Source organism: Fukomys damarensis, unplaced genomic scaffold, assembly GCF_012274545.1.
Source record: "Fukomys damarensis isolate Sample0158 unplaced genomic scaffold, DMR_v1.0_HiC HiC_scaffold_4, whole genome shotgun sequence".
Classification (NCBI taxonomy): Eukaryota; Metazoa; Chordata; class Mammalia; order Rodentia; family Bathyergidae; genus Fukomys; species Fukomys damarensis.
In genome coordinates, this window is record NW_022900916.1 from 16,007,889 (window position 1) to 16,023,328 (window position 15,440).

General features: G+C 40.6%; 1 protein-coding gene across 4 annotated transcripts in view; it reads left to right on the forward strand.

Moving 5' to 3' along the window:
* Scin (scinderin) overlaps positions 1–15,440 on the forward strand; it is an 819,415-nt gene that overhangs the window by 29,944 nt on the left and 774,031 nt on the right. For 3 of the 4 annotated variants that reach the window (XR_004514640.1, XM_033756972.1, XM_010643372.2), the window contains exons 2-3: positions 6,345–6,499; positions 11,438–11,599. Coding sequence is in view for 2 of the 4 variants with exons in the window: in XM_033756972.1 (XP_033612863.1) it covers positions 6,345–6,499; positions 11,438–11,599 (317 nt within the window). In the remaining 2 variants the exon portion in view is untranslated. Of the gene's footprint in view, positions 1–6,344; positions 6,500–11,437; positions 11,600–11,751; positions 11,800–15,440 lie in introns of those variants that run through there. The other variant, XM_033756974.1, reaches the window with a different exon arrangement.

Below are 15,440 nucleotides of genomic sequence, written 5' to 3' on the forward strand. Positions count from 1 at the left end.
GCGCGCGCGCGAGCGTGTGTGTGAATAAATTAACTTATTATTTGCTGCCTTTGGCCTCTAGCTTGTATTTTTCCATTAATTTCGGGGATGAGTTTTCCGGGTTGTTTTAAATCAAGGTTCTGTTTGCCCAACAGTTCTCGCAGGGGTGGGGGTTAACCATATAAATAACTCTATATGGCTAATTTATTTATTTAGACAGGCTGCTTTTAAAAATTAGTTTATTATTAGTCATTTTCAACAAGGACACAGGGTGGCCCTGATGGGTCCCTTCCCCAGCTCGGTAGTAATTACAGTGGGCTCCATTCCAGCCAGGCTCTCAGGACACTGGGGCTTGTATGTCCCACTTTTCCACCTTCTACTTCTCCTGGTAAACATCCTGTGTCCACCCTCTCACTGTGCGGTCCAGCGCCCGCGGGCACACCCTGTCCAACAGCCTGCCCCGGGTCTGAGCCTTTTGGCCTTTTTTTTGAAAACAGCTTTGCCTCCTTTCTACTTGTGTTTCTTTAATTTTATTCTTATTTCAGAGGAAAATACACAAAACCACACACACTCAGCATTGATAAGTCTCTGAAAAGCTGACATTTTTATTCCTAGCATCTGAACACAGTAAATAGGAAACTTTGAGAAATGGCTAAGCACTAGCAGACACCCGGAGCGGGCCTTGGTGAGAAAGAAACACAGAAGCGACAGCAGTTTTAACCCCAGCGTTTGGGATTGCAATTTTGTGCTTGAGTGAGGTGATGGAGGAGGCTGAAGCTGAGTGTGAAACAATTTGATTTCCGCTTTGCTGTGTCGGTGTTCTGTTCTGTTTTAATGCATAGTGGTCTATCTATATTTTATACCAGAGAACGGCAGAGTCTTAGTATATTATCTGTGCTTGTGAATGGAGTGAAGAAGTCTCTGAGATGCTGTAGTTGCCATTGGGGGGAGCTAAAATGTGACAGACAGCTTGCTGTACACAGCAGTTACGTCTAACTACGTCGAGTAGGCTTTGAACAGAAGACAAGTTTTTTTTTTGCTGTATGCTGTACACAGCAGTTACGTCTAACTACGTCGAGTAGGCTTTGAACAGAAGCCACAAGTTTTTTTCTTACCCACGTAGGTTCCTGAAGCATCACATTTGGTGTGGTTTTTAGGCTCACTTTAACTCTTTATTATTTGCTTAGTGCTCCACCCACTTCAAAGACAAAATAGCACTGTGTGAGGCCCTTTGGGAGATGAATACTTTACAAAACTCCCCTGAGACTTTATCACTTGACCGTTGCGATGAGAGAGTGAGGTAACTCTAGTGGCGACTGTGAGATGGTTACAGAGACCCAGAGAGGCCAGGGTGGAAATGGGGTAAATGAAGGTCCTTGAGAGAGCTCTGGAGGCAAGAGAAAATCATGGGGAGGTGGGAAACCTTACACAGTAGACAGGGTCTGAAGAGGGAATTGTCCAGCATTTCTTACTTGAGCTCCTTAAGCAAATTGAATTTCATCTAAATCTCCTCTAAGACTTAAAGACAAATTCACAAGGGTTCATCAGAGTGAAGGTTTGAGACAAAGCTCCAGGGAGGAGAACTGAAACTTCAGGGGAAAGGCATATTTGATCAAAAGGAGTCAGGAAATCAGTTGGAAGGAAGAGAAGTGAAGCTGGAATTAGACTAGGAAAGAAAATCACACAGCACAGAAATGAGGAAACAGGAGACGGAGGAGGAAAAAAAAAGGGGAACAGGAAGAGGTGGGACCTATCATGAGTGAGAATAGAGTGGGACTCATTTCTCCAGGTCTCTCAGTTTCTGTAACCTCCTTGCATATCTCAGATTATTCCACGCGCCACTTGGTGTTAATGTTATATGTTTAATGTACGGAAAGTACGAATTTGTTGCATATAATTCAAGAGTTTTTTTTGCGTGAGTCCTTAAAAAAGTTCAGCTTTGTACCTAGCAGTTTAAATGCGCCTACCTTCTGCTTCTGGGTCCTTCAACTTTGTGAGCAGGAATAGTTAGAGAGTGGGTCCCTGCCACATCCTCAATCTGTGCTACAAATACCTATCCCCTACCATTCTCTTTACCAGCTTTTGTTTGTTTGTTTTTGTTTTTTTCTGATACGGGGAGTCACACTCAGGACCTTGTGCTTGCCAAGCAAGCACAGCACCACTGAGCTAAATCCCCAGGTCTTCTCCTTGCCACTTTTAAACTTTCTACAAATATATGTTGAAGCAACACACATGTATATTATGACTAGTCTGGGTTAGGTCTTGTGCAAGGCATTGGGGATTGATTATAATATACAACACAACCCATATAAAAGTGAGTGAGGATGCTGAGAAACTGGATAACTAACATTGCTGGGGCTGTGGGGTGGTGGTACATGTAAATGTTAGAGCACTCTGGAAAAGAGTTCGGCAGTTGCTTACAAAATTAAACACGTGGTCAGGTTTGGTGCCACATGCCTGTAATCCCAGCACTTGGGAGGGTGAAGCAGGAGGGATCACCATGAATTCGAGGTCAGCTTAGGCTACATAGTGAGCTCAAGACCAGCTAGAACTACATAGCAAGACCTTATCTAAAAAAACAAAACAAAACAAGAAAAAAGGGACAAAATTAAATATGCAACTACCATACAACCCACAAATTTCATTAATGGCGATTCATTCCAGAGAAATGAATATTTATTTCCATACATATATACCTATGCATAATTGCTCATAGCAAATGTATTATTCAGCAATGAAAGGGATCCAACTACAGATTTCCAAGTGGGGTGAATCTCCCCAGGGAATTATGTTGAGTTTTACAAAAGGGCCAAAATGTGTTGTAGGATTCCATCTATACACTAGCTCTGAAGTGGAACAACTTCAGATTTGTCGCCAGAGGTTAGAGATAGATAGGGAGGAGGTGGAGCAGTTAGGAGTCAGGTGGAGTGTACTGAAGGACAAGGCAAGAGATCTCTCTGGCGGTGGAACTCTACAGTATCTTGACTTCAGTTAGGGCAGATTTATGAATTTGCACACGTGTAAAATTCTGTACAACTAAATTCTGTACCCACACATCAGCGAGTACATGTAAACCTGGGGAGGTGTGAACCAGAGAGCTGGAATTTGTTGGTATGAATACCCTCACCGTGAGATTCCACGCAAAACGGTACCCATACGTGTGGAACTTAGTACACTACAGAGCACTGAATCACACTGCAGCTTTATGAGACGTCATGGTGAGGGAAACTGGGCCTGTTGGTCTGTGTGTCTGTTTGCTGATACCACCCAAGCTTTATTACGGTAGCTGATAGGAAGCCCTCATAACAGAAAGAGTGATGCTTCCTTCCTTAGGTGCCTTTGCCAGGAGTGCTTTAGTTATGCCAGGGCCTGCGTCTTTCCATATACATTTCATTTATTTGTATATGTCTATCATAAGATGTCCTATGATTTTAATAAGAATAGCTTTAGGACTATAGATCAATTGGTGAGAACTGACATCCTTCTTCTGTTGAACCTTCTCATACAAGGACATTGTGCTTTACATTTTAGTCTTCTTTTTTCTCTTTATTACCAATTTGTAATTTTAATCAGATGGATACCATATGTGTTTTGATAAATATATGCCTGAATACTTCATTTTCTTTATAGCAATTATAAATAGCATTACATTTAAAATTTTAGCTTCTGTGTTTTCATTGTTTCTATGTACAAGCATGACCATTTTTTAATTGACTTATCTTGTATCCTTGCCGAATGTACTTGCTAATTCCAGGAGGTTTTTTCTTTTTAAAAGTATTGAGGATCAAACTCAGGACCTTCTGCTTGAGAGGCAGGCACGGTGCCACTGAACTAAATCCCCGACCCTTCCAGGAGGGTTTTTGTAGATTCCTTAGAATTTACTTTGCAGACAATCCTGTGATCACTAAATTGAGACAGTTTTTATTTCTTCATTTCCAATCTGCATGCTCTTTGTTTCTTTTCTTACCGTATTGTTGTGTGGTGGTTAGAATTTCCTGTGCTGTGCTCAGTGAATGGTGAATGTGGATATGATTGCTATTGCTCTTGATCTTATGAGGAAAATGTAAGTGTTATGTTAGCTCTGTATTCTTTGTAGATGCTACTTGTAGATACTACTCTTATTCCTGAAGTGCTCACTGTCTTGGAGTAACCTAGGTTTAAACCTCTCTTTTCATGTATGTTTTGGATACAGAGTCCTCACATGCCCCCCCATTTATAAGGTTTACACACATATACAAGTATAACAACATATCAATATAAAATAATACAACATAATATAACACAACTGGTAAAATTAGCTTAGGGAAACAACAAATGAAGTCATAATAGAATTCACAGGGGGGAAAACCAAAGGAAGTCACCAGCAGAATTTCATACGGAATTCCTACATTTCTGAATAATTGGTAGAATTTCATCATTATACAGCAGAATCTGATGGTAATTTTCACATTCAAAGGCTGGTATTGGCTTCATTCAGGTCTTTCAAATGCCTTTGGGCAAGAACTGTGGGGTATTCATACTGATCTTCTGTGGCCTACCAATGTATATACACACAGCAAATGAGAGGATAATTTAATTTATTCCCATTCATTCATTAAGTTTCTGCTTATCTATTTATATCTATGTAAAAAGATTTGAGTTTCAACTTGTAGTGAGGTGAGGATATTTGTGGCAGATATGGCAAGTACATCATCGTGGACACCTTTTTATTAACCTTGACTTAAAGTTCTCTCCTAAAGCATCTCTGTATAAAATCGCAATTTTTGCTTTTTTTTGTACGTGGGATTGAACTAAGGACCTTATGCTTGCGAGGCAGGTGGTGGCACCACCAAGCTAAATCCCCAGCCCTTTGCATATGTGTATTTTGTGTCACTGACCTTTGACCACAGAAACTGACAAAATTATTCTCATATCTCATACTCTTCTAGCTGCCAAAGTTTTGCCTGAGAAGGTCCTTGAATAAGTTGCCATTCAGTGTGAGTGGGGAATTGTGAAGAAACAGAATTCTTTCTTTAATATAGGTCACTGATTTCTTCGATATTGTAGAATACTTCCTTGGGGTGGTTGAGGTGAACTATATTATTGTTGCACTTTCTAAACTTTTATGCATCAGTTATCTTGTGGGAATTAATATATCCTGACTTCCACACGATTTTATACTACTAATGAGAATTGTAGTATAAAAAAGAATCTACTGATATATTGTACTTCTTTAAGAGTCTGCTCTTCGTGCTCACACAAACCTGCATCTGGGTCTTTTTCTGCCAAAGGTCGCCTTCTAGCCTCAGAAAAGTTGCTCAGCCCTTGTAAGCCTCTTTTTTTTCTGTCTTGTAACAGGGTAGAAAATAGCTTCTGCTTCATGTGGTTGCTTGAAAAGCGTTAGTGTGAAATGCTAGCACAGTGTGTAGCCCACTATGGGGCACTAACAGTGCAATGAACTATTAGCTTCCTAGAATGCTTTGTGAGTTTTTTGTGCGGCTCCGAGGTAGCAAAGATTTTGAAGCTATTTTTTTGTGTTGTTTTTGAGACAGAGGCTTGCTATGTAGTCTGGGATGGCCTTGAACTTGCTGTGATCCTCCCGAGGGCTGGGATTACAGGTGTGCACTGCCTCACCACGCTCTTGAAGAGTTTCAAATCAAATTTGATAAAATTTAGTCCTTGGGATGGTCTTGCCCCTGATCCATACCCTGCAGACACTGGTTCTTAGAACATCTTGTTCTACCCCAGTGAAGCTGCCTGGATGGGATCTGCTTCAGAATTATGAAAATTGAGGGTATATTGTGTGCTAAATTCCTGGGACCATATCAGGTACATTAGCATTCAGTAAATGTTGCTGTACTAGATCCTTCATTCCATCTTTTCCTTCTGAACAAACCAAAGTAGTAAGATAGTGAAATGGGAACAGGCTAAAACACGAATATAAGTTCAAGTTCTTTTCATTTCTTATTTTAAAAACCACCTGATTTCCTGAAGCTTTTGATTATGACCCACATTAACACAGTGAATTATTAGAAGCCTAAAGTTTAATGCAAATAAAGCTTGAGCCAATTCCGAAATATTTTCCTATCTTTTTTACTGTACCAAAGGAATGCTTTCCTGAGTCATACTAAAATATAAGCATATTCAGACAGCAGAGTTTCTTTAAAATTTTTTAAAGGAATTGGAAAAAGGAATAAATCCAGTTTTTAGTTATTTGCCAAACAGTATTTTATATTGTATGTTGATTCTTTTAAAAGAGATTTTGCAGAGGACTATGTGTGGTAGTGATACATAATTGAAAAGACTCCCGATTTCCTTCACGTCAAGAATTCTGCCTTACTGTTGCTGCTTGCCTGATAACCAAGGCGCTATCCTTTGCCTGGCAGGAAAGGAGTGTTCGCAGGATGAGAGCACAGCCGCAGCCATCTTCACTGTCCAGATGGACGACTACCTAGGGGGCAAGCCGGTGCAGAGCAGGGAGCTCCAGGGCTTCGAGACCACAGACTTCGTGGGCTACTTCAAGGGAGGTCTGAAGTACAAGGTAAGCGCCTTTCTGAGACACTTTCCCCGCGACCGTTTCAGTTTGTCCTGCTGTTCACCACCCCTGTGTCTTCAGAGAATGAAAGTGTAGCGAGGGTACCTTTGGGATTTTCTTTTTCCTGGTCCTGTCTTTTTTTGATCAGTTCGTCCACTGCTCCATCCCCACTGCCTGCTGGAGATACAGTACCTAAACATTCTGACTTATTTTGATAGGCTGGTTTTTGGTTTTGTCTTCACCAGAAAACCTTTTAATATATTGTTGTTATTTTACTACTTAGCATTTTTATTTTATTTTATTTTCCGGGTGTTGAGTGACTGGGCTGTTTCCAAGTTTCAGCCGCTACAAACTGTGCCGCTATAAACATGGGTGTGCATATATCACCCTGCCCCTCTTTTCTTCTCCCATCATCTCTTGGTCTCCTCTAATTTGAAAAAAGTCTATGTATCTCCCTGTTTCCTTTTATTTTGCTCTTTAAATTATGATTAAAGTATTAAATAAATAACGACTAACTTTGTTTACCGGAGTCTTAGCAGTTTTCATTTCTGCTATTCTGGAGAGTCTCTGAGTTTTCTGCCAGTAAGCCAAGCTTTCAGAATCTCCACTGCTTTGGAATACTTAGCACAGCGTTCACGGCAATTATCATGTCAGTTCCTACAAAGAACTGTACACATATACCCAACAGTGTGGTCCAGACACTAAGGAAACCACCGCGCTGAAGGTTCAGCCACACAGACTGAGATGCACATACTCACACGGGAGCCCCACGGTTATGTGGACGGGCCGAATCACCAATCCATCGGCACCACGTCTGAACATGATGAGCTAACACGAGTGACTGGATAGTTCTCCCCCTTTCAGCAAAGGAGAGTTGGTCTTTCTGGAATTTTCCCTGAGTGTGTTACAGACCAGCCTCACTCCCGGCTGCGAGTATTTAGGGAGAGCATGGGCAGCCCCTCCACACCCCAGCCTTCTCAGAAGCAAACCTGCTCTAGCAGGTGCCCTGCACACCCCTCTGAATGCCCAAAGCCTCACAACTAAACTGCATTCTGAGTACCTATTAACTTGCCTGCCGAGATGACTGTTTGTTTCTACCTTTATCTGTCAGATCCTTGATTGACTATTTTTTGATTCCATTGAAATCAGGACAAAACAAGTGTAAATTCTCCTGTCTCTCTTGAAATTTTTATCTCACATCAGGATGCAAACCATTCTAAACATCTGTGCGCATGAGTTCCTCTGGTTTATGTCAAGTGATCCAAAAACTTCCTTCTTGTGAATGAACCTAACATTTTAAATGAGCAATTGCTTATCCTTATGTAAGAGCAGACACTGTGGTGTAGTCCTAGTCAGGAACCCATTTTTTTCTATATGTAACCTCTTTGCCTTAGGGCAGGTACTTACTTTCTGTCTTGATTTCCTCAAATGTATAATTTGTAAATATAACAGCTATTATAAGGATTAAGGATCAGATTTAATAATAAAAGACCTATACAGTACATAATCAGTAAGGACTTACATTATTAATCCTGCTGGCTATTAGCAGGACCCTTGAAATCAAACTTCTGGAAGCATATTTAAAAATGGACATGATAAATAGTAATTTCACAGTTATTGGAGAATTGTGTCCTAATTACTGACATTAAGATCACCACAAATCAAACAACGTTTGGCTATAAACATTTTTCACAATCAACGTTTTTCAGATCACAATCAACGTTTTTCAGAAAGGGTATTCACAAATGGAGATTGTGAATTGCTATTGGAGATTGCTATTTATAGCAAGACAATCAGTTGGCTATCTTATCATTAGTGACATTGTACAGTGTGAATGTTTGTGGTTGCAACAATACTTGAGAGGAAATACGGAGAAAGAGATAAATTATCATACACGATAGAAAAATGAATATAGTATACTGAATTTCATCCCCATACATGTATTAACTTCAAGCTTATGGGGACATGTTAATAACTTCACATGTATTATCACATTTAATATAGACATTCATTCGGTTTCTGTCATTATTACTCTTTCAAGATAAGTAAGGCTTGGAGTGGCCTCAAGCTAGTAAGTGACAGAGTGACTGTCTGATTCCAGGGCCTACATTGATAATTGTTATTCTGTGATGCTCTTAACATAAATAAATGATTCATATGTCAGGACAGAATTTTAATTTTAACTTTACTGTCTGGAATAGTTTATTTGGAGTGGACCAAACTTGACAAACTCTGCCATTAGCAAGTCTGCAAACATCAGATTAAACTGCCAGATGCCAAGATTCAGACAGGAAACAGGTCATCTTCCTGTCTCATTTTGGGCGATGTCTGTCATTTCTCTCTGACGTCTTTGAGAGCTTGGTAGCAGTGACAGAGGATTGATACTTACACTGCTCCCTTATGTTAAATTTCTTTCTAATATACTCTTCGCAAGCTCAACAAGACCTTGTCTTCAGCTAGTGTGGTAGGCAGTGACCATGAGACATTTGTCAGCTGGCAAAACTGTGCTTATGGTGCCGCTGGTTCCCAGGATTATCCACTTTTTTTCAAGATCTTGCCTTGTGAAAGTAGAGAAAAGCTGGAAGTTTCTAGTGCTAATTCACAGGATATATGGAAGAACTATTTACTGTCTGATGCAGACATGTATGTGCAACATACAGTTTTTCCTTTGTGCATTTTGGCATTAAACATTAGAGACAAAATTACTTTTAGAATAATGCTAATTTTTCTGACTATATATCACTCTGATAGATCTATGTGTGGGAACAGCTTGACCGTTAAGCATACTCTATTTTATAACCTTTTAAGATCACACTATTTACTGTTTTTAAAAAATCAGATCATAACATATTTCTATTAATTAAAAAAATAAAAAATGGCTCCAAACAGTAGTGTATGGATGGAAACCTGTATTTATTTTATTGCATAATACTTACTTTATTCAAATAAGAAATGTGGTAATCTGTGCAAAGTTATGGGCTGGGAATTATATAGATATCCTTCATTTAATGACCTAGACCTTCATTTAACAACTGTTTTGACTTGCAACTGAAGCGTCTGTTTGGACTTGCAACCCACCCCTGAGATTTATGACCCATCTTTGTTTTTTGTACAGTTCCGTACACCTTGTTGATAGTGCATACTTGTCTTTTTTTTTGGTTCAGTACACCTTGTTTATACAGTATTGTAAGTCTTGCTGATTGTACTGCAGAGTACTGTAGTTGTACGTTCTATTATACATCACAGTATTTCATAAGAGTTACACAAATGAAAGCAAGGCTGTCAAGTTGGAGTTTCCTTTGACCATTTTTTTTGTTCTGAGTCTTATAACGTACACACTATATACAGTTCCTCATTTAATGACCAATTCATTTAATGGCCCAGTTGCAGAAACATAACTAAGTCATTAAATGAGTGCCTATATTTCTTGAAAATTGAGGTTATAATTATGCTGAATCAACAGTTAGCCTATTCTATTTATAGAAGCCTTTTCCTGGATAATGTAGAAATTTAAAGTCAAGGTAAAAATAAAGAATGTGCTATCGGTTACCTATGTAGCTTAACCCATTATTTTGGATTCACTGTACATGTTTGTGTAATAAACTTGAAAGTCAAACTATTCTATGGATTACTTAATACCATTATTTTAGGAGGTCTTTTGTTGATCAATGACAGAGTTTTGTTTACATTGCCTCTTAGTTATGCAAAGTACTCCATAATTTATTATGCAAGTAAACAGTTACTAACATTTCATTAAAAGCCTATAAAAAGGTAAAATATCAAGATAGTGCAAGCAGATGTAGTTGATACAGATAACTTCTTTCTTCGGCATCTCCTTGATTCAATGCTATTGCATTTGTTTTACTTTGTTCTGTTTCGTTTTGTTACTAGAGACTTGCATGGCTGGTTCTGATCTCCTGGCCAGTGTTACGATGACATGCAAGAAGAAAAATTTAAAGACAGAATTAAAGAGAGAAATGAGGAGCCAGGATGGCCAATGCTGAGCCAGCAGCAAAAGACCCGGGCCATCCAAAACCACTGATATTTACTGGTGACATCCTAGGATCAGGCAAGAGGGCCACGCATAGTTGCTAGGGATACATTGCTGAGGCAGGCAAGGCTTGTAAGAAAAGGGACAAAGCATTCTTAATTTTGGAAATGGAATTTAGGTGTGAGTCACTCTGACCTTGGCTGCCCCGTTATCTGGTCATGCAGGCTTTGGTCAGACTCAATTCTCAAAGCAACCCAATTGCGGGGTTAACTCTTCACAGCCTGCACTGCTCACAGACTGCTTTGGGGATAATCAACAGGGCGGTCCCACCCTCCACCCCAGTTTGGGATGTGCAGTCAGGTACCGCATCTATCCTCACTTAAGCTAAAACTGCCTAGTCCCAGCATGTTTGATAAACTCTGTTTACCAGAAAACAAAGTAAACTCAAACACCCTCCATAAGAGAAACCCTTCCTTTGCCAGCTGTGCACGGCCCTTCTGTCCAAAGCGTGACAGTGGGAACGCCGGCTGCCCCGTCCTCTGCTGCTGTCACCTGTGCTTGTTACCTTTGATTTTCCCCCCTCCTGTCCTCTTCCCTAAAATCCTTGCCTGCTTTCTCACGCATTAAGCTTTGCGAATCACTAGTTCCCAAAAGGCAAGAGCTGTGGCTCTTTCATTTGTTTGTTCGTTCGTTTGTTTATGCATTAAGGTTTTCTCCTCTGAAGGCCCTCACAGTTTGAAACTGAAATGCTAAAAGAAAGAGACCAAGCAGAGAACAAAGAAACAACCCTGTTGATTTACCAAGGAATTCTCTCCCCGTATTTCACTTCTGTCAGGCGCTCAGGTGCTGTTTATTTTGGAGTTTCAGGCCCAACTGGGGCACACACAGCTGTTGCTGACCCCTGGCCATGCCTCATGGATGTCCTCTCTGTTCTGTCTTCCTCCCGCGGTCAGGCTGGAGGTGTGGCGTCGGGACTCAACCACGTTCTCACCAACGACCTCTCGGCCCAGAGGCTTCTGCATGTGAAGGGGCGCAGAGTGGTCAGGGCCACTGAAGTTCCCCTCAGCTGGGACAGTTTCAACAAGGGCGACTGCTTCATCGTAGACCTCGGCTCGGTAAGTTTCGTCTCCACACTTACCGTGTAAGTAGCTTTGAGATGGAATCCGGTGCACCTCTCGCTGAAGAGGAGGACTCTCTCCTCGCACTTGGAATCCGGTCATGTTTCCACCAAGGTGGTGACCGCATCGTGTGAGTAACTGGTCTCAGCTGGGACAGTTTCAACAAGGGCGACTGCTTCATCGTAGACCTCGGCTCGGTAAGTTTCGTCTCCACACTTACCGTGTAAGTAGCTTTGAGATGGAATCCGGTGCACCTCTCGCTGAAGAGGAGGACTCTCTCCTCGCACTTGGAATCCGGTCATGTTTCCACCAAGGTGGTGACCGCATCGTGTGAGTAACTGGTACGAACGAACTCAATAACAAAGTAGGAGTGCAAAGTGCTTATGTTTTTCGGGAGGTTTAGAATGGAGTCGTGATTTAGTTCTTCCTACTATAGAACAGAAACGGAGCAGTTTTCAATATATTTCCTTTCTCTCTGAACAGAGCTTCCTCTGATTATTTTGTCCTTAACTGTGTGCGCGGAACGTGGCTGCGGGGAAAACTGATTCCCTCAGCAGTTAAGGGTTCTAGAATTTAAACTGGGGATTGGGTGAGTCTAAGTAGCCTGATGGAAAAATTTGGGGAGAAATTTCAACACATACACATACACACGGATCAACACTGTACTATTTTGCATTTTTCAACAATCTTAAGGTTTTAGAAGAAAAGACAAGGATAAATATCAACTATTATCTTTGTTTTGTTTTGGTACTGGGGATTGAACTCGGGTCCTTGCGCTTGCAAGGCAGGCCACCGAACTGCTGAGCTAAATCCCCAGCCCCTCCAACTATTATCTTAATGGTGTATTATATCTGACTGTTCTTTTCAGGGAACAAGGCTCCTCTAATGTCAGGTAAACTCATCAATCATTAGGATCATGACAAAGAAGACTTATTGCAAGGCCTTGCATTAGCAAGGTATTTTGGGATAATTACGGTATTTTGGGATAATACAACAAACAGAAGCCACAAAAAATTCATCTCATATGCACAGGGGAGGGACCTGAAGGATTCTGGAAAATAGACCTACGTGGTAAGAGTTTTATTTAACCAATATTGATTTGGCAATAGCACAGATGGTAAATATATTAAGGTTAGTCTGCAAAGTATACATTAAGGTTAGTCTGGTAAATAACCCCAAGGTATAAACATCAAACTTTCTGTAAGTTAGGGTATATCTCTCTGTTGTTTCATTACTGCTAGTGTATAGTCTTACTGCTTTGGATCAGTCCCGCTTGTGTGAGCAGCGCGGGTCACACTTACATTAATGTTCAGAGTGCAATTCTCAATGCTGCACTTAGACCTTTAGACCCAGAATGGAAGTACCTTTGTCCCGCATCTCACAATATATGTCACGAGGAAGTCCTTTTCAACTGCAAAAGCTAGCCAAATCTCTTTACTGGATTTAAGTCCTGAACTTTAGATCTAGGCATAAAACAGCCACTATTCCAGTCTTTCATCACCCTACACCAACCATAAATCAAAATGCCCACAAGAATCATTAAGCTACATCATTCCAAGGGGACCCAGAGATGGAGCAAGGGGGGAGGAAGGGGAGGGGAAGCCGACATAAAAAGAATGGAGATGTGTCATGCTGGTGTGCCAGCTCCCCACGCTGAAGGTCATCGTTATGTACTGCAAACATGCAGTAATGAAAATAAAAACTAAAAAAAACCACAATAAACAATTACAGCAGTCCCTCAGACCCAATGCACAATAATTGCTTATTTCAACTTCCACCAATTACATTTCAAACCCTTCATAATTTATAAAGAGTTTTAAAACATAAAAGAACTTTCTTTCCCCAAAGTAAAAAGAGACCTCAGTTCTCACTCCAGTTGCTGTGATTTTAGGATTTCATCTGTAAAATACAATAGTTGATTAGGGGATCTCCAGGTCTTTAAGTGAGGGGGACACTCTGGTGATAATGTGACTCATGTTGGTAAATAACCCCAAGGTATAAACATCAAACTTTCTGTAAGTTAGGGTATATCTCTCTGTTGTGTCATTACTGCTAGTGTATAGTCTTACTGCTTTGGATCAGTCCCGCTTGTGTGAGCAGCGCGGGTCACACTTACATTAATGTTCAGAGTGCAATTCTCAATGCTGCACTTAGACCTTTAGACCCAGAATGGAAGTACCTTTGTCCCGCATCTCACAATATATGTCACGAGGAAGTCCTTTTCAACTGCAAAAGCTAGCCAAATCTCTTTACTGGATTTAAGTCCTGAACTTTAGATCTAGGCATAAAACAGCCACTATTCCAGTCTTTCATCACCCTACACCAACCATAAATCAAAATGCCCACAAGAATCATTAAGCTACATCATTCCAAGGGGACCCAGAGATGGAGCAAGGGGGGAGGAAGGGGAGGGGAAGCCGACATAAAAAGAATGGAGATGTGTCATGCTGGTGTGCCAGCTCCCCACGCTGAAGGTCATCGTTATGTACTGCAAACATGCAGTAATGAAAATAAAAACTAAAAAAAACACAATAAACAATTACAGCAGTCCCTCAGACCCAATGCACAGTAATTGCTTATTTCAACTTCCACCAATTACATTTCAAACCCTTCATAATTTATAAAGAGTTTTAAAACATAAAAGAACTTTCTTTCCCCAAAGTAAAAAGAGACCTCAGTTCTCACTCCACTTGCTGTGATTTTAGGATTTCATCTGTAAAATACAATAGTTGATTAGGGGATCTCCAGGTCTTTAAGTGAGGGGGACACTCTGGTGATAATGTGACTCATGCCTGCCATTAGTTGAAAGTGTTTCTTGCCTAAAACATTTATGGTATCATGCAATTGCTATGCAAATGCAGCAGTCTATTTAATTATCACGAATAACTTCCAGTTCAGCTTTTCAACTATCTACTCTATGATCTGGGACCAATCATTAATCTCTTGAACCTTAGTTTCCTTATTTTTCTTTTTACATCGTGACTCTGGTGTTTGATGCCACTTCTGGCTTTAGTCTACCGTGGTTCAACCAGTCCCATCTGGGATAGGCGAGTCACCCATCTTCATACCAGCTGAAAGGTGACTGGGAAGAGACCTGGGTTGTCGTGTTCCTAGTCACATTGTTTTCACTATGCGAAGCTAACTTGGTATATATTATGTAATGTGGAAGAAGAGGATGTCTCACAGCGGCATCGGAATCTGCTGAATTCAGACCTGATGACATCTAGTCTGGCTGAGATTCTGCTGGAAGCAGTAGTGATAGTAAAGCCTTCGTTTTATTCTGTGGAAGAAATGCTGAGTTTCCACAGTGGGTTACCTCCATAACTGGATGCTGTGGCAGGCACGCTGTCTTCCTGTAAGTGTGTCACACTGTGGGAGCATGACCCACAAAACCAGGTGCATCTAAAGGGACGCGGCCTCTATTGTGAGTTCAAGGGCACTCATCTCTTTAAGAGTAACTTGTCTTTATTTTATATAGTTAATTATCTGTAATAACTTGAGTGTCCCCCTGCTCACAGGCCTTGTAGAAGAGACACATGGAAGGATTTTGTTGCTGTTACTTGTGTTTAGCTGCCTCATATATTCTGGAATTTTCCATCCCCCTAAAGGGACGATCTGATGTGTGAGTTCCTGCGTGCACTGCTGCAAACACCCACAGGATCTGTGTTTGCATTGCTAACCTTTAATCAGTTGATACATTGCCAGAAGTTTCTAAATGATGATAAGCTCTTGTGATTATCCTGATAACTTTATTTTTGGGGTATGACACAATGAACAAGAATTTTTCTGAATCATAATATTTTAATAGCAGCCATCAAGTTAATTGTTTTAAAACTAT